The sequence below is a fragment of the Trichosurus vulpecula genome, chromosome 8 (genome assembly GCF_011100635.1).
Source record: "Trichosurus vulpecula isolate mTriVul1 chromosome 8, mTriVul1.pri, whole genome shotgun sequence".
NCBI lineage: Eukaryota > Metazoa > Chordata > Mammalia > Diprotodontia > Phalangeridae > Trichosurus > Trichosurus vulpecula.
Window position 1 is genome coordinate 123,247,409 of NC_050580.1, and position 23,984 is coordinate 123,271,392.

A 23,984-nucleotide genomic window follows, 5' to 3' on the forward strand; every position below is an offset into this window, starting at 1 on the left:
AGTTTTGGGGCGTAGGGGAGGTATAGACCTTGATCTCTCAGAGCTGGCCTCGAGGGCTAGACCGGGCTGAATTGATGGGAGCTTGATTTCCGTGTGTCCTGAAAATTGAGACTTGTCTGCTCTTACCTATCCCTCGGCAGACTCCTACATCTTCATCATCCCCCACCGCAAGCATTCCATCGTCCCGTCCCGGGGAGGAAGTAGTTGCAAAATCATTCTAACTAAATCCCAACCTCTGTCCCAATGAGTCGCATCTATCACGACAGCGCCCTCCGGAACAAGGCAGTGCACAGCACTCGGCTGCCCGGCTCTTGGGATCCGGCTGCGTACCAGCGGTAGGGCTCCGGTTTGGGCTCCGTCCTGCGCTTGGGTCTTGGGCAGCTGTTTTCCGGATCTCTGCGCCCCGAGTCTTTCCCTGGCCCAAAGACTGGACGGGCCGGGGCCTCTGCCGCCCCTGTCTTTTTGGCTTCGGCTCCTTTCCTCCCAGCTGGGAATGAGGGTGGGGAAGAAGGAGACTTGGGAGGAGTGGTCAAAGTCATTGCATTGGGGCAGAGGGTGCCTCAGCTTTGCTGTACTGTTTTCCTTCTTTGGAAAAATGGATTTTTAATGGTTAAAGCGCCCAAACAACGTTAAATCCAACCTGGCTAAGGGACTGCGTGCTGTAATCTACCTGGGTTAACTTGAGTGCCTGCAAGATCGGGAGTATGGGATGCCACTGCGTGGATCTCGCGCATCTCCTTGCACCTGACTCTGGGGGATCCCTTCGAGGCTCCGGTTCCCATGACATTTACATAATCCTTTGTCAGTCAGGTTAGGTGGAGTGGCACCAGTATCATCTCCAAGTTACTGATGAGAAAACCGACTCTTTTTTTGAGAGGCAATCGGAATTAAGTGACTTGCCCAGGGTCACACCGCTAGTGTCTAAGGTCGCATTTTAACTCAGATCCCAGGGCTAATGCTCTAACCACTTCGCCATCTAGCTGCCCCAAAACTGGCTCTTGGAGGGCAGTGATATTCTGGGGACTAATGACAAAGATCTAGAGACCGAGTCCCAAATTCTTTCCTTTTCCAGTCCTAATAATGCCCCACAGTTCACAGCCCTCTCCCTTCAGACAATTTACTTTTTAATAGGACCATTCTTGTACCAATAGAACCCTGACGAGCAAAAAAGGGTCAGTGAATGGGCCAGGGTTACATAGAGCAGTGGCAAGGCTGCATTGGCCAGCAACCTTATTTTGTTTCTGTGTTTAGTATTCATTTTGAAAGCATTTATTAAGCGCCTACTGTGCCTAAGGCCTTAGGAGCTGTGGCTTCAGGAATAGAAAGCAGGCTGGCCTTGGAGTTGGGAAGACCTGTATGATCACAGAATGGGCATCCCAAATTGAGCACACCCAAAACCGAATTCTTTATTTACTTGCTAAAATCTATCCCTCTCCTGAACTTCCATATTAATGTGGAGGGTTCCACTTTCTTCCCATTATTCAGATTGGAAACCTTAGTGCAGACCCTCATCTCCTCTCCCCTGCCTTTTGCAATAGCCTCTTGATTTATGTCCCTGCTTCACATCACTGTGCAGGCCAGTCTTTTTCCGTAGAGTTGCCAGATGATTTTCCTAAAGTGTAAGTCTGCCCATGCCACCACTCTACTCAATAAACCCCAGTGGCTCCCTATTATTTCCCCTCTTTGACATTTCCAATGTTCTTTATAACCCGGCCTCCAATCTTCTTGCACATTATTCTTCTTCATGCTGGCTACAATCTTACCATACTGGACTACTTCCTCTTTCTCAGGACGCAAAGTCATCTGCTCTCTTTGTAACCTTTGAATTGCCTGGGATGCTCAGGAGAGCACCTTCACCTCTGCCTTAGACTCCCTGGCTCTGTCCAAGACTCAGCTCAACCCCCAGCTGCTAATTTTCTAAGGTTACCTTCCATCTACACTGTATGTACCTACCTATATACATGTCCTTCCTATTAGAGTGTAAGTACCTGGAGGGCAGAGGCTGCTTTTCCTTTTTCTCTGTATCTCTTGGCTCTGACTGGGTGTCCAGCCTATTTATTAGGGTTAAATGCTTGTTTACTGACTGACCTCTCAGTGCCTCAGACAGTTACCTAAAACTAAATTGAATCACTACACTGGGCTTCTAAAATAATAGGAAAAACAGTTCCTGCCCCCAAAGCTTACATTCCTTTTAAGCTTAGCATTTTGTTAACACCCGTAGAGTAGCTATATTAGGAAAGTTTATTAATATGTGATAAATTTGAGTCTTCTGATCTTCCCATGTGACTACTTCTTTAATAGTGACAATAGCTCTGATAGCTCTAGTGATAATATCTCTGGTATGATTTGAACCCAGTTCTTCCAAGTATGCATTAAATTGCCTCTTATTTTGACATTAAGTAGATTTCTAGCTCTTGGTCACTAACAGTTCATTTTTTTAAGCACTTGTAATCTAACTTGCATTACTTGTAGGCCTTTTTTTCCCCATGCAAGGTCAAATTTAGGCAAAATTTGACCCTGTGTGAATTTTTTATTCAGAGCAAGTCCTTTTTCCCCACTATGCCCTACTTCTGATTCTAACTAGACTTTGTGGGGAAAAGGGGAAATTTATGGAAAGTTTGGCACCCCAGAGGGATTATTTACAAGTTAATGGAAACAAAATCCCTCTGGTGTCCAGACTCTGCACTATCTGTTTTGGGTGATTCCCCTGCCTTGATCAGAGGGCAATAGTTCATTCCTACTGCATGGTATGAGCACTAGTCAAACTGTGTTTGTTCTGCTTTGCTTCGCAGTGGCACTGAGGAGGCTGATTTAAGTATTTTAAAGAACAAAACAACCCAGCACTAGGTAACCCTTCCCTATAAGCTGGGTCTGAATTATTTTTTGCTTTGACAGATGGGGAAGCCAAATTATAGAGAAGCAAAATAACTTTCTGTACATCTCTCAGCAAGAATTAGGAGGGGAGCTCTAAAAAGACACCTGACTCTCAGTCTAACACCCTATTAATTGCTTAATATTTCCCAAGTGCAGACTGTGCTTTCTCTGCCAACTTGTGCCAGCCTCCTACTGGGATAGTGAATGTCCTGTTAATCACTGCCAAGATACAAAGTAATGTAACAGTATTAGTATTGTATTCTCTTGATTTTGTATGGAGTGCTCAGTTTGTGCAATTTGGTCCTAGATGTTACATAGTTAAACTAGAGAACATGTCTGTTTCTCAAGAAGTTTTAGTCTTACAGGTGATGTAGACAATGTAGCCATTGACTAAACCGGGGCTTGACAAATTTGTCTTGGATCTAGGAGCTAGCCCTAAAACTTGGGAATACATTGTTTTTCAGCTTTTAAAGAAAAAAAAAATAAAAAGAGGGTAGTGGTTGTAGAGAAGGGCAGCAAGCCTTTATTGTAACCCACTGCTTCTCAGCTTGAGAAGACAACATCAGGAAAAGCAAAGACTTGTAGAGGGTGTGACCAGGAAGGGAAAAGTCAATTTAAGACAGAGGAAAGACTTTGTGGAAACTTTTTTTTTTGAGGAAATTGGGGTTAAGTGAATTGCTGGGGGTCATGCAGCTAGTAAGTATCTGAGCTTAGATTTAAACTCAGGTCCTCCTGACTCCAGCACTGGTGCTCTATCCAGTATGCCACCTAGCTGCCCCTGTGGAAGCTTTTAATGTAGCTCATTTGACTCATTTTGGGGAGGGGTGTTTTTTCTGATGGTGTGTGTTAGTACCCTTCCCCTGTGTACTTGTAGACACCACAGTTGGGATGGTTGATAGATTGGTAATGGCTGTTGTAGAGGCTAGATGACCTACAGACTAAGTTGAGGGAGATTCACAGTATCTGATTAGATTACTTCCTGGGTAACTGGGAGAGAGCCCAAACCCTGGTGGCCAGTAATCCCTGTGCCATACATCTCTTTTCCTGGGAGTATGGAACTTAGTGGAAGCCCACGCTGGATCTACTGTAGGTGAAGTCAAGGCTGAGCCCACATTGCTACAGCCATCCTTCAAGTAGCACAGTCCTTTCATGTTACATCATTAGTATAATTTAAATATGCATGACTGAGAAGAATGTAAGTGGGAAGAATGAAGTACAATTCTGTAGTTTGAGGGAAACATTTTCCTCAAAATGCCAGGCACTGCCATGGTGACCAGGCAACCAAGATTGCTTGAACCCTGGAATAAGCTTTTCTCTATCTTAAAAACCTAAGAATTAGAGCTTTCTACCTTCTCTTCTGGGGCAGCAAGATGGCACAGTGGATAGAACACTGGTCTTGGAATCAGGAAGACTCATCTTTCTGAGTTTAAATCCAGCCTCAGACACTTACTAGCTGTGTGTCCCTGGGCAAGTCACTTAACCCTGTTTGCCTCAGTTTCCTCACCTGTAAAATGAGCTGGAGAAGGAAATGGCAAACCACTCCAGTATCTTTGCCAAGAAAACCTCAAATATAGTCATGAAAGTTGGACCTGACCAAACAACCAACAATAACCCTCTGCTCTACCACCATTCTGTCCCTTACGTATATGTGTGTGTGTGTATGTGTGTGTGTATATATATATATATATATATGATATGTATGTATATATATGTCAACTACATGAAGATGACTCCCAGATCTTCATGAGCCCTCTTCCTTCTCCTGAGCTCTAGTCCCCATCATCAGCTGCCTATTGGAGATTTACAAATGGACAAGTGGTTGACTAGGCCGTGTCTTTTTTTGCTCCTCATTTGGTTTAATGGCATAATGCATATCAATTCTTTTTCTTCAAACTTTAAAGCAAAATACACACATCAGCTATTATTGATATCATTTGCCTCTGAAATCCTTAGAAGAAGGGGCATTTTTCATTTTGTATAGTTTTTCTTTGGCCTTGGGTAACAAGGGTAGATGTGGATGACTTAGGTCATAGCTCTGTGTTAGTGTGGCTTGTGACTTAGAGTCTTAGCCTTATGGTTCCTTCTTAAAGACATAGCTAGGCTGATCTCACCTTTCCCTCTTTTTGCTAGGGGAAATGGTATCCTTCTGGAGGGAGAACTGGTTGACGTCTCTCGTCATAACATCTCAGATGCCAGCGGCAAAAAGGTGAGCGTGATGTACTCTTTTTTTTTATTAGATTTTTTTATTTTTAGTTCACAACACTTAGTTTTAGATGTTCTTGAGTTTCAAATTTTCTTCCCTTCCCTCCCCTCCTCTCTCCCCGCCAAGATGGCAGAGCACAATGTACTCTTGAGCGGGGGGAATCTGTGCAACATAAACTGGAAAAGCCTTTGGGAAGGTCAGGCCACGTGGAGCAGGGAGGAGGAGAATGAGCCCATAATATACCGTTTGGGGGCAGCGGTGGATTGAGCCAGCATTTATACTGAGATACTTAGGGAAGAGGGAATAAGCAGTTATTAAGTCCCTATTATATGTCAGACATTGTGCTAAATGCTTTACGAATATTATCTTGTTTTACTCTCACAACAACCCCGTGAGGTAGGTGCTCTTAACTACCCTCATTTTATAGTTGAGGAAACTAAGCCAGATAGAAGTTAAGTTACTTGCCCAGGGGCACACAGCTAGTAAGTGTCTTGAGACTGGATCTCAAATCATTTACAAATCCATTTGAACTCAGAACGTCCTGACTCCAGGTGCTCTATACATGCACACACACCCACACATCCACACCCACACCCACACACACACACACACACACACCCTGTGCGTGTATGTGTATATTTATGTGTGTATATAGATTCATGTATGTATGTATATGAAAATGTGTCAGAGGCAGGATTTGAACCCAGGTGTTTCCAAGGCCAGGGCACAGCCAGGTCACATTTTACTCATTCTTTATGATGAAGGACAGTTCTCTAGGAAGGGGTAACAGGAGGAATACAATTAGAAAGAGGTGATTTAAAAACAAAAGATATCGATAAAAATGTTTCAAAAAATACACTTTGGGACCTCAGTAATTGATAAGGAGCCGACTGTCCCTCCATGCAATAATTATATTATTACTTAATAATTACTTAATTATATTCATACTTAGAAGTATGAAGCCCCAGGGCATTATAAAGGAGATTCCAGGCTCAAATGAAGTATAGAACGCCTTGAAGGGTCCCCATAGAGCATGAGGCCTGGGACAAGCATTCAGTTTGTCCTTTTTCATACTAACCTATTTTTCTTCCTTTTCCTAACACAGAGAAATCTGTGTTTTCCATGGAAACTTTTAAGGAATTGCAAGGGAGAAATAATAGAAATACTGCATTCAGCAACACATGCCAGAAGAGGGAAAAGTCAACATCAAATACACAAAGGAACTAGCTGACGGTAGATAAAAATTATAACTGATTCTTTCTCTGTGTAATTATATATTATAATGTAGTCATATATAAATATGGTAATGATAAATTTTATTTTTAATATATATTATAGAACTTCATATATGTGTGCATATATACACACATATAGACATACACACACATACACACATATATGCCAATTTATCCTGGGATATCTAAGGTTACTTAAACTAACTAACTTAAGTAACTGTAAATATCTCAGTATAAATGTTAAATTAAAAACTTACTAAATAAAAATTAAATATAAATAAAGGTGGTGGAAAGTAGATGATCTCTGGTTTATAAGTTGTTTAAGATGTATCAATAGGCCATTTTTTTGTGATATAGGCAGGTGTAATAGAGAGTGCTTGGCTCTGATAGACTGTTTGGGGAGGTAATTGACTGAGTGTTTGTAAAGAGTTCATTTGATACCAAATGGCCCAGTATGGCTTTAGGGCCATCATGCCTCCACTTTTTGGCCTTGGGATTTCTCCTCTTTTGTTGTCATTGTAGTATGTGGTATTTTTATTGGTTTGGGATGGGCTAGTGAGCTCACATATGCCACATACCAATCTGGGAGGCAAGTGATGATGAAACTGAAGTCAAATCACAGCAGTAACTAGGAATTTTGACACCTGAGGCAGCAGTAGTAGGGTTACCTCCACCCTACAAAAAGGCATCAGAGTAGGTCTTTACTGTAGTTGCATAGGTCTATTGTCTGAGGACCAACAAAGTTCAGAGAAACTTATTTGTGGCCTGATAGCAGGTTTCTTAGTTTTGGGGTCATACTAGTCCTCAAAGATGATATAGTATGCTGCAGAAAGGTTATGATCAAAGGAGGAAGTACCTCTTCATGATGAAATCACAGATCCTTTCGGCATTATGGTAAATGTCCCTTCTAATAAGTCTGTCATCATTTCCTATTATCCACTGACAGATGTAGTTTTCTGTTCCCATGTCTCAAGGCCTTAGTGATGAACACACTGAAGGAATGAAAAAGAAGAAATCAGAGTTTGATAAAAGGAGACTGACCAACCCTAAACTGGAAAGAGAATGGGCTTCTCCTCCCTGTCTCTTTAATGAGCCTACATTCCAATGATTTGCCAGTCCTCAGTAAGGGGTTTCTCATTCTTTACTCTTTCACAGTGGGTGCTTAGTGCTAGTCACTTCTTTGTTAAATTCCTCAGACAACAGTGGATTAAGATTCTTTATTTCAGACTCTTTACAAACATTGTAACAAATAGCTCCTTGGCTACCTAATTTGATAATTTTTCCATTATCATTCATTTTAAAAAATATTTATTCACTGTCTGATATGTGTTAGGCTTACAGTTCAGTAGCACAGAGGACACAGAAAACAATGAAAGGGGAAGGCAGCTTGTGATAGGTGCCTCTCAAGGTCTTCACCTTGGGGCTAACATCAGTATGAGTGGCAGCTCCAGGCGTAGCACCTAGGTGTCCTAACTAACTGTGTGGCATTAAGCAAATTGTCACCACCCTGGGCTTCAATTACCTAATTTCTCAAATGAAGATAGAGTAGATAATCTCTAATCTATAAACTATAGGGACATTTATTGTCATTGATGAAACTGGGAAGCCCTTTTCCAGTAACCCACATGTTGTATATCTTTTTCTCTTGTGCTATTACCTATAACTGTAACGGTACTTGGGGTGCCAGTTGAGGGTTGACACATTAACCTCACATTCTGTAATGTTTTGCAATTTGCAAAGCTCTTTCCTCCCAACCACCCTTTGAGGTAGGTGCTATAAGTATTCTTACCTCCATTTTCTTTTTTTAACGTGTTTCTGAAAATAGATGTCTCATTCCACACCTCCAGTCTATCACCTGGTACAGTGTGTAGAGCACCGAGCTTGGAGTCGAGAAGACCTGAGTTCAAATCTAGCCTCGGACGCTGACTAGCTGTATAGCCCTGGGCAAGTCATTAACCTCTGTTTGCCTCAGTTTCCTCCTCTGTAAAATGGGGATAATAATAGCAGCTACCTCACAGGGTGGTTACGAGGATTAAATATGGTAGTAATTGTAAAGTGCTTAGCACAGGGCCTGGCAGGTAGTAAGTGCTATCTAAATATTAGGAGGAGGCAAGCATGCTTCATCAGTTTTCTGGAGTCATGACTGGTCGTGGCTTTAATCAGAGTTCTGAAATCTTTCCAAGTTGTTTTCCTTTACACTGTGCTAGTCATTGTCAAAATTGTTCTTCTGATTCTATTCACTTTACCCTATATCAGCTCCTAAGAGTTTTCAGGTTTTCTGTGACTCTGTCTCTTTCATGATACAATAATATTCTATTACATTTGTATACTATCATTTTTCCAGCCATTCCTTAATAGACAAGCATTTTATTTCTAATTCTTTGTTCCAACAGCAATAAAAAAGTTGTTTTTTTTTAATGAAATATTTTTGCATTACTACCATTTTACCAAGGAGTAATAGTTTACTGTGGGGGGTGGGGGTAGGGGTGGTGGCAGCATAACATTAGCCAGGCTGTCACTCAGTGAATAAGCATCTATTAAGCTTGTACTGTGTGCCAGGTATCAGTTTTTTTCTGATCCTCAGTTTAAAGATCCCTCTCCTGACTCTGCTTCTGTGATGGTATTCAGTGCTCTAGTGTTTGGGAATAGGATGTGGCCAGGCAGCATATAAAATTTCAGGATGCAGCCCTAGGAGAAGGTGTGTGAAAGTCGTGGGATTTTGGGGGTAGGGGATGGTATCCTGGGCCAGCCAAGGGAGTGAGACCTGTTGATAGCAAGTATTTCACAGGTGGGAGGAAACAGTCCCCCTTCCCATGTCACTATTTGGGGTATTGCCCTGGTCATCCCAGGTGATTTCCAGCTCTGGTTCATATCCAGTCTAACCCTGCTTATCAAAATTATGGCAGCAGGAGGATCAGGGTTTATAGGGTCAGATTTCCAGAACTGTAATGGACTGTTTCCTCCTGGCTCTGATCATTAGAATTGGGTACTAGGTGTGGCATATAATACTGGGTGAGCAGTTGTAATAGACTGATTGGCCAGAGAGAAGGTGGAAAATGTTGGTGGGAGTAAGCCAGAAGCAGGTAGGACGAAAAGGGAAACCTGTTGTGCTTCTTCTCTGCTTGACTCTAGGAGCGTTACTATGTGCTGTACATCAGACCCAGTCGCATCCATCGCCGCAAATTTGACTCCAAGGGGAATGAGATAGAACCAAACTTCAGCAACACCAGGAAGGTGAACACGGGCTTCCTCATGTCCTCATATAGTAGGTATCCCTTGCACAATTCCAGGCTGTCCAAGCATCTGCATCTCTTCTGCCTTATTCTCTGTAGCTCTCCTTCCCTTCTCCCCCCGCAGGCTTTCCTTATGATTGTCCTTTCTGCCAGCCTTGTCTTTCTTTTCCCTTGCTTCCAGATTTCTTCACACCTGGGAAGTTTCATCTTAGTATTAAATCAGTCTTGAAAAACTAGGGCTCAGTGGATAGAGCACCAGGCCTGGAGTCAGGAAGACCTAAGTTCAAATCCAGCCTCAGATACTTACTGGCTGTGTGACCTCGGGCAAGTCACTTAACCTTGTTTGTCTCAGTTTCTTCATCTGTAAAATGAATTGGAGAAAGAAATGGCTAACTGCTCCATTCTCTTTGCCAAGAAAACCCCAAATCGAGTTGCAAAGAGTTGGATATGACTAAACACACCATCTGAAAGCTTTTGCAGCCTAAGATATAACTTGGTTGATGGGGCCCTGTAGGCTTGGGAGCACATTGGTTAACCTGCCAATCATTTCCTTGAAGTCCAAAGAGATAAATAAGAGAGAAAGATAAGAGAAGCAGATGGGTGGGTAGCATAAAGGAGAAAATACTATTTATCCCCTTTTTCTGTTCTATACACTATTGAGCAGGCTGGCTGATTCTGTAATATAGCCCTTTATCCACGTCAGTAGAGGCAAAATGAGTTCCATTTAGAGAAATGTCTTCAGTCAGTACTCTTCACAGGGGAAAAAGAAGGGAGGCACAAAATTAAGTGGGAGAAACAGGTTTTTTTTTCTTTCCATTTTCTTCTCAAAATATGTATGTATTGTAGTAGATATATTATAGTAGATAACGTACGTAATATATTGTAGTATTATAGGTATTGTAGTATTATATGATGTATTTTAGTAGATGAATAACAAGCCTCAGAGTCAGGCCTTCAGGATTTGGGTTCAAGTCTTTCTCAAACATAGACTGGTTGTGTGTGACCTTAAGGCAATCATTTAACCTCTAAGAGGTCCAAGCAACTCTCAAAGATTATGTAAGTTACTGTAACAACAATGTTGCTAGCAGCTGCTGTGGCTGTGTAAGGCCAATAACACCAGCACACAGGAGGGCTGCTAGCACAGGTTCTTTGATCTGCTTTTCTAAAGAAAGCAACTTCAAGGGGTTAACAGTCTCACTTTAATTAAACATGCATATATCATTCACTTAGTTCAGGGGAAAAAGCCAGCACCCTGAACTTTAGAGCAAATACAAACAGAAATTACAAGCATACATTATAAACAGATCAACTAACACAAACCAGTTTATCCATAGCAATACATAGTTACCAAAGAAGCACCAACATCTAGGTTTTCAAAGCTGGGGGGTGGGGTGCTGTTTCAAGGCTTGCCCAAAGTCTCCTCACCAATACTCTTTCAATGAGTGTACGCCCAAAAGTCAAACGCTAACCTTTCAGTTACATATAAGCTGTTTAGGACCCTGAGGGCTGGGGCCAAATGCCGGGGCATTTAGGGTATGGGAAAGTTCTTCAATCCCTAGCACCATATCATATACATTGTTTCAATCAATGACTCCTGATTGCTTTAGTGCTCAGAAACACTCCAAAACAAAAAGGGGTCCACTTTACCTGCCCCTTTCAAACAAAGATGAGACTCATTAAAAGCACTTGATAGCCTTAGCATCCCAAAAGAGAACAGCAAAAAAAAAGTCCTTCCCTGATTACCATTACAGTTACAGAACCCATGCTGACCTGCAGTGGTATAGAAAGTTTCCTGGAAATCTCATACAGTGATGAAATCACAGATCTCTCCCCCAGAATGTTTATGGGAGTGTGTATGTGTGTTTGAGTTTGTGTGTGATTATGCGTGTATGTGTAAGTGAATGAGTTATTTAGGAAGGGGAAATATAATTGTCAGGATGGGGGTTGATCATGTTAATCTAATTAATAGAGGCAGCTAGGTGGTAAAGTGGTTAGAGCACCAGACCTGAAGTCAGGAAGACTCATCTTCCTGAGTTCAAATCACAGACACATACTAGCTATGTGTCCCTGGGCAAGTCATTTAACCCTGTTTGCTTTAGTTTCCTCATCTGTAAAATGAGCTGAAGAAGGAAATGGCAAATCACTCCAGTGTCTTTGCTAAGAAAACCCCAAGTGGGATGAAGAATACTCAGACAGGACTGAACAACAACAAAAAGAAATCTCAGCCAGTCTAATTGAATCAATTAAAAGTGTTAACTTTTAACCGCCTAATCAGTTTGAGAGGAATAAAGTGCTTTGATCATTGGGATTAAAAATAGACGATGCTACACAAGAAATAATTGTGACTGGCTGAGAGAATCAAAAATACCCCTAGGTCTAGGATTAAAGAGCAAGCCAGTTCAATTAGGTGGCAGACCAGTCTAGTTTGTGAAAGGGTCCCAGCCAAGCCCCTCAGAGGAGGAGGATTTATCTCCCTTTGCTGCCCCCTACCCCTCCTCTTCTCTTAGGATATTTAGAGCTTCCATCTCTGAGGCAGGGATAACCTCCCAATACAAGAGACATCTAATGAGATGTTAAACATGATGGCTTCTAACAGTATGGCAACTGGTCTGTTTATTTTCCTCTTACCTTTTTTGCTATCTTTGCTCCCCTTGATTTTTTTTTTCATTCTCCTCTACAAAGACAAACCTAAATGGGGTAGGTCAGCCAATCAGTCTTTAGTTCTCCTGACCCTGATCTCGCATTGAATTGTCATAGATGATAAAAATATAGACCCAGTTAGAGTAATTTTACTGCCTGATAGATATAAGAATAGGGGAATAGGGAGTGTGGCTCACTGGATTAGCCATAGGTTTGGGCAGCAATAAACTAGGCTTCAGCCTAGGGTTAGCCCCTGACTCATGGAGTACCTAGTAATAATAATGATGATGAGGATGACCTACTATGTGCCAGGCACTATGCTAAGCTCTTTACAATTGATCCTAGGGCAGATTACCACTCCCTAGAGGCTAAGATATGGTCACAATCCTATGTCAGAGTTAAAATTTACTAATAAATGTGAGCAACACAATGAAAAGAGACTTTAAGCTTGCTTTGAAAAAAAGATAAAACATGAGTCATGTCCTTCCCCTTCTAGTCCAACTTTACAATGTTTCTAAGTATTTTTAGCTTCTACCGTCAGCTTTAGTGAGGCTGGCCTCTCACAGACAGACCATGCTCACTCCTGTCTCCATGATTTCATTCATATTGTCTATTGTTGCCTCAGATACCATTCTCTCTCCCATTCCCCTACTGAAATCTTGTCCATCCTTCATGGCCTGCATCCAGTCCTATTTCAACCGGGAAACCTTTCCCGACTACTCCAGGTCCTCCCTAATGTTTCCTTTGTCCAAATTATGGCAGGCATAGTGTACAACAGACAGTTTACCACTTCTTTAGACTTTTGATGGATCTGTGATCTCATCAGTGTGATTACTCCCACCCTTTGTGAAGATCGTGGCCCAACTACACCATCTTATCCTGTGGGATTCTTGCCCATGTCTTTCTGTAAATATTCCATGGAGGTCCTACCCAGTGCACTGGAGGCCCTTCTCTGACTCTTTAGCCATTTCAGAGGTAGGAGTACAGCACTTACGCCCTCTCTTATCCCTCTCCTTTTCTATGTGACTAACCTATCTCTTTTACTACTCCCCCAGTAATACTATTATGCTGCTCTTGAATGAATGTCATCATTGATACTCTTCTGCAGCCTACTTGTTTGTCTATTCACTGGCCTTTGGGATAGGTGAAAACAATTAATTGTTAAATTTTGTTTTAGCCTAAAAAACAAATAAACCAAGAACAGAGTATAGCTCCCACCAGAAGTTCAGCTGAAGAGCACAGAAGAGAGATTGTGGCTCTGAGTGGTGTAAATTACCATTTGCTTTTGTAATGACCATTTGTTAAGAGAGAAAAATGCTCGTGTCCTTTAAATGGTACAAAGTACTACAACACTGAGCATTGTTGTCGCCTGAATTTTGTTGCTGCTTGAGTTCGTCTTCATTTACGTAGTTGTATGAATAGTGTCCTTTGCTACAACTTTCTGTATCATTTCTTAGAAGTGTTCCCACATTTCTCTGAATTCTTCATATTTGTCATTCCAAGAATATTCCATTTCATTCATATGCCACAATTTATTCATTTACTGTCTCGGCACTGGGTGTACAGTTTATCCCCAGCTTTCTGCTCTTATGAATAGCACTTCTTTGGAAACTCGTATAAAGATAATGTCTTTTCTTGTTGTCATTGACCTCCCTGGAGTAGAAACCTCCTAATGAGTAACTGGGTTGAAAGATACGAACAATTTTGTAACTTTTATTACATGATTTCATATTGCTTTTGGAAATAGGCCGATTCATGTCTGATTCACTGTCAGTGAATTAGCATGCCTATTTTTCCATAGCCCTGCCAGCCTTGAATATTTCAGCCTTTGCCAGTTTGATGGGCTTAAAGGGTCACCTGCAGTTTTTGACTCTTCCGAGATCATGGTATTCCATGATTCACTGCTGCATTGACGTCACCATCAACATCGTCATCGTCGCTAACATTTATATAGTACCTACTGTGTACTAGACACTGTGCTAAGCACTTTACAGATTTCTCATTTGATCCTCACAACAACTGCTATTATTATCCCAACTTCACAAGTGAGGAAAGTGAGGCAAACAGAGGTTAAGTGACTTGCCCAGGGTCATATTAGTAAGTATGCATAGCTAGGAAGGGTCTGAGGCTGGATTTAAACTCAGGTCTTCTTGACTCCAGTCCTGCTACTCTATCCATTGTACCACCTAGCTGACCCATCACCGGCAGAATTATGATGTTGACTAGATGGATGGGCTTTTGTGTCAGTGAGGCGTTTGGAATAATTGAAAGTACAGTATGATTTCCTAAATTCATTCCATCCTGATGTTCTCCTACTCCTGTTCAGTTGTAGGCCCAAGCTCATTGTCTAACTAGTGCTTGTCCAAGATACACATACCCAGGGGACTGGAGCCCCAACGATATGCTGCCAGTCCAACTGAAATTCATAAATCTGGGCAATCTGTATTTTTCCTCTACTTTATTTCTGGGGCACATGGCTAAGTTACTTTTTTTTTTTTTGTTAAGTAGCTTTTAAGCAGCTATGGGCCTCATTGAGACAATTCTAGGTTTTGGTGCAGATCAACACAATGTTTTGTACAAAAAGGAGCATCTGGAGGACTTTGCCCTAAATAGTGACTTCATCTTTTAGCCTCCTTCATGATGATAATAGCTGACCTATATGTAGTGCCTGAAAGCTTATAAAGCATGTTACATATATCGTGTTACATGATCTTCACAAAATCCCTCCAAGGTATACAGATATCAGGATTCCCATTTTATAGGTCTGTCCATGCTAACACAGCTAGTTAGTGTTAGAAGTGGGATTTGAACTCGTATTTTCTTGACTTAGTGTAACTCATTCCCGTACACCATGAGGACTATCTAATTCCACGACCCTATCTAATACTTTTATTGGGCTTATGTCTGTTTTATGTCTCACTTCGTGGTGATCCTCAGCAGATCACTGAAAGTTCTGTCCATGTGTGTGATATTAACACATGCGGAAGACACCTCCTTTGAAGACAGTGACTGAGCCTCTATTTTGTTCTATTCATTCACATGTTTTATTGTAACAAACAGCAGACAGAGTAGGCATATTCCCTACACCTCTCAGTATGACTTTGAACATGTGTGTGCCGTAGAAAGTCATCTGTGAAAGCCTGGCTCTTTACTTCTCGTGTTTTCATGAAGGAAAACCAGGAAGGGCCTTTTTTACTAGGTGAGTCTTGGAGGAAGCCAGGGAAGCTAGGAGGCAGAGGTGAGGAGGGAGAGTATTGCAGGCCTGGGGGACAGCCATTGCAAAGGCACACAATCAGGAGATGGTGTGTTATGCAAGGAACAGCCACCATAGATTATGTGGAAGGGAGAAAAGTGTCAGAAGACTGGAAAAGTAGGAAGGGGCCAGGTTGTAAAGGGTTTTCCATTTTGGCTGTGGGGCTGGGTGGGGGGAAGAGGGGTGGCTCTTTGATATCAGCACTCAAAACAAGGAAAACCTGAGGTATTAAGGACTGCAGCTATATTTGGCATCCATGGGGGCCAGCTGGCTCATAAAAATACATTCAATATCAGAAAAGGTCTTTTCTCCTCAAACATCTGAGAATTTCTGATAAAACGGGCAAGATGTAATCCCTGGGGTCTGAGGGTTTAAGATCCTAACAATAAGAAGCAGCTGTCAGATTAGTCCTAGAGAGACTTCTGAACAGAAAGCAGTATCAGGCTAAGTCATCAGGTGAGCAGGAAAGGCTTCTTTTTGCTCCTGGATTCCACAGGGATCTTATTCTTACCCTAGAGACCCTGTGGGGCCAGAAGGACTTTTTGCCTGGGGGTTCCAGACCTCTAATAGAGTCTTCTTTGGTCTGGTGGTCAGAGGTGGAAGCCAAAGGTGACACGGACAGACTCTCTCCCACGGAGTTGAAGGGGCTCATGGAAAAGCCAGAGCTGCTTGCGATAACGGGAAGCCACACTCCGGACCAGACACTGGCATTTTGGATTCCAGAGCTTGAGATGGAGAAGATTGAGCTGGAGCTAGGTGCAGAAATTCGTCTGAAAACCCAGGGTGATGGTCCTTTCATAAGTGAGTGGTCATTTCCTTTCTCAAAGCCCCTTCGGCTTACTGATTTTCCCACTGCTCATCTCCCCTCACTTCTTGGTTACATGAATGGAAGGGCCCTCATGGGTCTCACTTCTTAGGCTACTCCATCTTGCCTCAGTACTCATGGAAGCCCAGCAGAAGTTTTTCTGTGCATGGGTAGTGTCACCAAGGGACATTTTTAAGTTTCATACAAATCCCTTGGGAGTCCTTAGTCCCCAGAGGGTTCTCATAAACTGTTTTGGGTGAGGGCTGCCATAATATTATGGGATTTTTGTCATGGATCTAAGAACTACCATCAGGTACTCAAGTTGGTATCTACACACTGAACATATCCATGGTAGTAAGTCGTGGGCTTGGGGGCTTGCTCAACCCTATTTTGATTGACTTCTTGAGAATGGAACTAGCTCTCATCAATGGAAAAGAATCTTTTTTTCCTCCCCATTGGTGGTACTTATTCTAACCCTCTCTTTTTTAGGCTCTCTAGCAAAACTTGAGGCTGGAACAGTGACCAAATGTAATTTTGCTGGTGATGGCCAGACAGGAGCATCCTGGACAGATAATATCATGGCACAGAAATCCTTAGAAGGAGCAGTATCTGAGATCCGAGGCCAAGGGGATGGGGCAGAGGATGACGAGTGGGTAAGTTGGGAGTGCTTCTTGAGCCCTTGGAGTGAGTCTTAAAGTTGAGGGTGAGAGTTGGGGGTGGAGACAAGGAAGACTGCTGTCCATTTAAATCCCAGCTTTGTTAGCTCTTCTGTGCAGTTTCAGAGAGAGTTAGCAACTGACAGAATCCAAATTGAATTTAACAAACATTGATCACAGCATAACATATAAAGCACCTCTGATTTCTTCAAGTTATAGTGAGGTTGGTGAGTAGGGACTTTCCTAATTTTTAGTTTGAACTGTGATTACAGTGTCCAGTGGAATTGATCACTTTGTGATGATCCATCCCTAGGAGAGGCAGTATTTAGGAGTGGGTAAAGAAAAATCCTTGGAGTCAGAATGACCTGGGCTCAGGCTTTGTGACCCTGGACAAGTCTCTTAACTTCTTAGTAACCTGACTAATTCTTTTAGACTACAAGTTTCAGAACATCAGTTGATGTTTGGTGGTAGAGGGACTTTCCTCGCTGGGAGCTCTATACAGCAAGGAAATAAGTACACACACACACACACACACACACACACACACACACACGCTTGCTAGTATATGAAACTCATTGAATGATGTGATGAATGATACTGCATCAGCTTTTTTATAAAGCGAACCAAAACAATTAAACTTAAGCATCAGATGCTACCCTAAGCCATCTGGTTTGTCCCCTTTTCTCCTTCTCCTCTACCTACCTCAACTCCACAGCTTACCCAAAGCCCATAGAGTTGGAAGTGGAACCAGTATCTGTGAAGTATTTAGCCTTGTCTATCAATAAAAATAATTTCTTATTCTTGAAAGCATTTTTGTTGCATGTTGTTTAATTGCTTAGTCAGTCAGCAAGCATTTGTTAGACACCAGCTAAGAGTCAGGCAGTCTGCTAGGTGCTGGGGTTTTTAGATGAGTATCAATAATAAAAAAATGGCTAAAATATTTCACGGAATCATAGATGCTAGGATTTGGAAGGGATATGAGAGATTGTCCTTTAAGTGTCAGCTAAAATCCCACCTCCAACAGGGAGCCTTTCCCAACCTCCCTTAATTCCAGCGCTTTCCCTATATTATCTCCTATTTATCCTGTACTTAGCTTCCTTTGCATATATTTATTTGCATGTTGTCTTCTGTTAGACTGTAAACTCCTTGAAGGCAGGGACTGTCTTTTACCTCTTTTTGTATCTCTAGTGCTTAGCACAGTGCCTGGCACATAACTGGTGCTTAACAAATGTTAATAAATGATTAATTAATTAATAATTCAATTCAGAATTGAATCTGGTTGAATCTGTGTCTAGGCAGGAATCTCCTCCATTTTTCTTCCTCTACAGGACACCATCTTTAGACTGTGCTTAAGCATCTTCAATGATGGGATCACGGCCCTCTCTTGATGCATTTCTCACTCAGTCCTAACTTTTATCCATCAAGGTAGCAAATACAGAAACCCATAACAGAAGGGAAAATATACCTCATCACGTGGATTTGGCAATTCTAACTAGGCTGAAGTCTCTGTTTTTAACGAGAATGTTAATCACCCATCAAGAAGTTCTACTTTTCTCCCCTTTTAGAATATATTGGGGTGGTCGTGTAGAAGTAGCACCAGTGGACAGTGAGAGGCGGGTAGCGGAGCTAGGAGAGAAGGGATGTAGAGTGGAAATAGCGCAGGTAGATGGCTCAATGGAGTCAGGAAGACCTGAATTCAAATCCAGCCTCAGATACTACCCTGTGTGACCCTGGGCAAATCATTTAATTTCTGTTTGCCTCAGTTTCCTCATCGGTAAAATGAGGGTAATGATAGTACCTGCTTCCTAGGGTTGTTGTGAGGCTCAAATGAAATATAATTTCAGTATTATATGTGCTTATAATAATATATTAGCATATAATGTGCTTAGCACAGTGCCTGGCACATAATAGGTGATACATGAATGTTAGCTATTATTATTTTTCCATTTTACGGGAAGTTAAGTAACCGTCCCAGAATGCATTTCTTCTCAACAAATTGCCATGAGAGTTCCTCTGGCTGCCTCCTTGTAGCATTATAGAATTTAGAAAGGAACTTGAGAGGTTATTTAATCTGAACCACTCATTTAAACATGTATTTATTTAGTTTTTTTTAAATGTCATTGATATCTTTTGTTTTTACCTGACTATCATTTGCCCATATATTCCTCTCTTACCCTGTGCTGTTGAGTCTTCCCATGTAATAAAGAAAAATCAGTTAAGCGAAATCAACCTATGATGTTTGACATCACATGTAAAAATTTCAGACCCATAGGCCCTTCCTGGAGAAAGGAGAGAGGGGCATTTCTTCAGGGCCAACGCCAAGACTAGTCATTGTAGTTCTATGACTTTAAATCTTGCTTTTGGGTTATTTTTACTTATATTATTGTATCTACTATTAACCTGCTTCTTCTTGCATCATTTTATGTCAGTTCATACAAGTGTATGCTCTGGGGCAACCATCCCAACTCTGCTTGTATGGATGAGTTGGGTCTCTAAGGTGTGGCTACTGCTGGCTTCAAGGGGTAGCCCTGAGGGTTTGGAGGTGTGATGCCAATCAGTGGTTAAAGATCTTTCCCACTCATTCAGTAGGCCTCAGGTGGGGCTAAGGGAGGTATGATTAGAGGTAAGCCCATACCCTTTGATTACTAAATGCTAAGCCCCAGGCCTACACTCTTGCCATGATTGGGTGTGAAGCCCTTAGGCCCTAAAAAGAGTATATATACCCAGAAGGTAGCCATTGTAAATTCAGAATCTAGCCCAAGGAGAAGAAGTGAGAACTCTAAGATGATAAAGGTTGAGAATCTGCAGACTAGCGAGCTACAGAACTCAGAGAGCTGCAGAGAGAATGCAGAGCAGAGAGTGGAAACCAGGGAGCTTCGGAGAACTGAGTGGGGAGAGAATGCGGGCAAGCGGACAATTGGCATTCGTGAGTGTTTATGGGAAGGCTTCAGGAGAGGGGAAGGTTATAGGATGGTTTGGTTCCTTGCTGTAATAATGTGTTATAATTTCCTTGTTGTTACATTGAGGTGATTTTGGAATACAATTACTGCTATATCAAATTGGAATTACTGGTTCTGGGATTTGATCCTCTGGTGTCTAAATAAATGTTATACTTCCTCTGCCTTCTACCTAGAGTGTCTCTTACACTTTGCAATTCCAAACTACACAGGCACGTTCGGGGTCATCTTAGAGGTCATGAATCTTGCCTTACTGGTAGAGGAGGTTGTCTTTCTATTGCCGTATAGCTCAAAAGCCCCATCAGTGTGCTTCCCACCATAATTATAATTTTATACTAGTCAGTTGTTATTCAGTCATGTTCAACTCTTTGTGACCCCATTTGGGGTTTTCTTGGCAAAGATACTGGAGTGGTTTGCCATTTCCATCTTCAGGTTATTTTCCAGATGAGGAAACTGAGGCAAAATGAAGTGACCTACCCAGGGTCACACAGCTAGCAGGTCTCTGAGTCTGGATTTGAACTTAGGTCTTCTTGACTCCAGGCCCAGAGCTCTATCCATTGTGCCACCTAGCTGTACCACCTAACTGTCATTTATACCAGTCATCCAGACTTAATTAACTTTTAGAAAGAGGGTGTTTACTAAGGTGGTGTGGTAAGAACAGTTGTTATAAAACACCTCCCTCTCCCAAAAATAAAATAAAATAAAAGTCTGTGGCACACTCTCTTACCATTATACACAGAATACAGGGAAATGTGATCTCAGGCTTAGAGTGCAAATGATAAATGGGTTACACAGTGCTTGAAAGTCTTTTTGCTAGAGACTTCAGGGTAGTAACATTGGATATGTTACAGTTTTTCTATTGGGCTTCTTGGAGAGTCTTGAATCTGGTTTGTCCTTGCCTCCTGATGCAAATACTGTCATCAGTTGTTCCAGGCACACCATTAGGACTTCAGCGGAAAGACAGGAAGAAGTTTATGAGATCCTTTGGTCGAAAGGGAGAGAGCAGACAGAGACTGAGGCTGTAAAGCTCTGTTCCTTCCGTCCAATTGATTCTTTCTAGAGGGTTTAGATCAGAGGTTCTCAAACCTATTTGGCCTACTGCCCCCTTTTCAAAACAGAAAAATTACTCAGCACCCTCCTAGAAATCTACTTTCATTAACCCTTTAATGGTTTGGGGTTTGTTTTTTTTTGGAAATTTGCATCACTTCAAAAAATAGAAATTGTTTTTAAATGACACATCTTAAATTTAATAATTTATTGTAAAAATGTGGGTTTTTTCCTGCATTGAAATTTTGATGATGCATTGCATCATGAAACAAGTCATTACATACACATATTCCTGCTGATGCATGCTGGACTTCCACCACCACCTTATTTTTATTCAACATCCCCCAACTGCACCCCAATTATCATCCCCCTGGATTGTTCTAGCGCCCCCAGGGGGCAATATCACTCATTTTGGGAACCTGTGGTAGATAGAAGACTCTCTCCTTTCTTTTCAGATACCTAGGGTTCTCAATTAGATCCCTGGTTTTATATAAACCCCACAGGGCATTACCAAGCTTCCTCAGCTAATCAGAAAACAATTCCTATGCAACCCAATTGATCAAGGAATTTGTTTTCTTTCTTTAGTCTAAAGCTTATGATTATTTGTTTTTGATGTGTTCTTACCTGGCCAAGATAATAGGACATTTTATCATTTTTTTTCCTTTTTTTTTTTTTTGCAGGGGGGAAGGCAGGGCAATTGCGGTTAAATGACTTGCCCAAGGTCATACAGCTAGTAAGTGTGTCAGGTGTCTGAGGCTGGATTTGAACTCAGGCCCTCCTGACTCCAGGGCCATGCTCTACTTACTGTGCCACCTAGCTGCCCTGATTTTATCGTTTATTTTAAATGGTGTGTGGTAACTTTATTTGCTTATTTAGCCAACCTTCCCCTCCCATCTTTCTTTGAATTCCTCATATTCATTCAAAAGATGAGTTTTAATTGGTCTTCAGTGCATACTCACAGATGTTTCTTTTTTTATGTGTATTTTTCATTGAAGATTTGAGTTTACATTTTTTAAAGTTCTCAATTGAATATTTAAAGAAAAGTAACCACAACAATGGGTTATTTTTCCAGGCAGATGAATCACAAAATTATTGTTTATGTTTGTAATGGCAGCCAGGTGAGGTGGTTTTTTGTTGTATTTTGTCTTAGTGAATTGGTTTAGAAGAGAAAACCTTAGAGTCAGTTAGATCTGAGTCCGGGGCTTGCTTCTGAGGCATAATGGCTATGTGACCTTGGCCAAGTCATTTCTCACCTTTCTAACATGGTATGTTACAGTTGATGGAAGGAGTTTCCATACTGAGAATTTCCCAGCCAATGAAACTATTAAAGAATAAGCAAGTTACAGGTTTTAAAAAGGTGAGAACCACTGGGCCAGTTCCTAGGGCCAGATATTCCATGGGATGAGTGGATAAACAAGTATTTATTAGGCTATTACTATGTGCATTGTTCTACATGCAATTTACATGTACATTGTTCTAATACAGAAAAGCAAGACAGTCTCTGCTCTCATTAAGCTCCCATTGTAATAGGAGAAGACAGTGTATGTAGGCGGTTTCAGCTTCAAGTCAGATGGAAAGGCACCGTGGTCCTCAGGGAGCAGCAGCAGGGCAGGTGGTAACGGCATGCCCTTTTGTGGTGAGAATGTTTCCTTCTGGGTCTTTGGCAATCATAGTTGCTGAGCAGGCAGGGAATGCAGTCAGCTACAGATGGTTTCTAGGTTGTATCTCCTCAAGGGTTACTATTCCCTTGGATGATGACTGTTGAGAGTTGGATAGAACCACAGCCAATGGGATCCGGTGGCTCTGGTATCCCGGGGTTCTTGGGTTTCCCTGTCCATCAGTGAGCATTTATTGAATATCTACTCTGTGCTAGGTATTACGTGAGGTAGAGAGAAACAAAGACAAACTTTGGGGTTGGAGTTGACTCTGTGGTCCTTCCCTAGACCGGGCTGCACATAAAGTTGGGTAGTAACTGGCCCTTTGCTTCATAGCTCAGTTCTGTCAGTCAGTAAGCATTAGTGGAGGCAGTTGGTCAGTGCTTGGTGGCTGCAGGGGTCAGGCTGAAAGCAGGGCCAGTGACCTGAAGAAAGGGGTGTTCCAATTCCTAGAACTCTTGGACTGTCTGCCCCTGGGCCTGAGGGGAGGTGGTGGGTGAGATGGTGGCAGTGGTTTGACCCACCTGATACTCTGCTTGTCCCAAGACTCTTGAATAGTCTTCACCAATGACTTCTGAGTCTTTTTGCTGGCCTTCCAAGATGGTGGACTGCAGTCTGATCCCTGACCAGTCTGAGCATTCCAAATAATGCTCTCTGTTAATAACTGTTCTATTTTTTTTTTTTTTTACTGTTTCTCCAGGATGACTGAGAGTAGCAGGAAGTGGAGCATCTCTCTGGTGGCCTCTATCTTTTGAATCCCTTCACCCTAATTTCATCTTTGATGCTTCTCATGGAACAGTGGCAGTAGGAGGGGAAGATGTCATCACTTCATCTTAGCAGGTGGTTGGAATATGCTTCAGGCTGGCCCATCTCCACTAAAATCCTTTTGGGGCTGGGCAAATCCATTCGTTGTGGCTCCTAGAGGACCTAGGCTCAAGGCCTGTTCTTTTCAGAGTTTCCCATGTTTAGTTCCTGTCCTCATTCAGGTGGCTCAAGAGTCTTCCTAGAGTGTGACCAGATACCTCCAAGATGAATTGGAATTATTCATAACTACACATGGAGGAAATAAAAGTGACTCACTCAGCTGAGACACAGTGGCTCATGGGAACAAGTTGGTGAATTCCCTGTTGGCCATTTTGGCTTTAATTTCCTGAATGGGTCCCTGAAAAACTAAAGTTGGATATCAGTTCCTCTTTCTTCCTCTTTGTGCTCCTTCCCTATGGCCTTGCATAGATTCATATACTCTCTCCCACAGCCCCATACCCCTCTTACCTTTCTTGGCAATGCAGCCATATTTCCATTTACACTGTAGCCTTCATCCCCAATTTCACTTTGTCCCTCCACTAATTGTCCCCTCACTGGGGCTGGCAACTTTAATCTCTATCTCCTGATTGCGAGATGCCTTGGATTTGGCTGGCACTAATTG

The 23,984-nt window shown here is 42.0% G+C and overlaps 1 protein-coding gene across 1 annotated transcript; it reads left to right on the top strand.

The window, feature by feature from the left end:
• Positions 1-202: 202 nt before the first annotated feature.
• ARPIN (actin related protein 2/3 complex inhibitor) lies at positions 203-23,744 on the top strand. Its single transcript, XM_036735312.1, has 6 exons — positions 203-335; positions 5,005-5,080; positions 9,445-9,577; positions 16,033-16,239; positions 16,733-16,896; positions 23,259-23,744. Exons 1-6 carry the CDS (start codon positions 244-246, stop codon positions 23,265-23,267), a joined length of 681 nt encoding a protein of 226 aa, XP_036591207.1. The 5' UTR covers positions 203-243; the 3' UTR covers positions 23,268-23,744.
• The last annotated feature ends 240 nt before the right edge of the window (positions 23,745-23,984 follow it).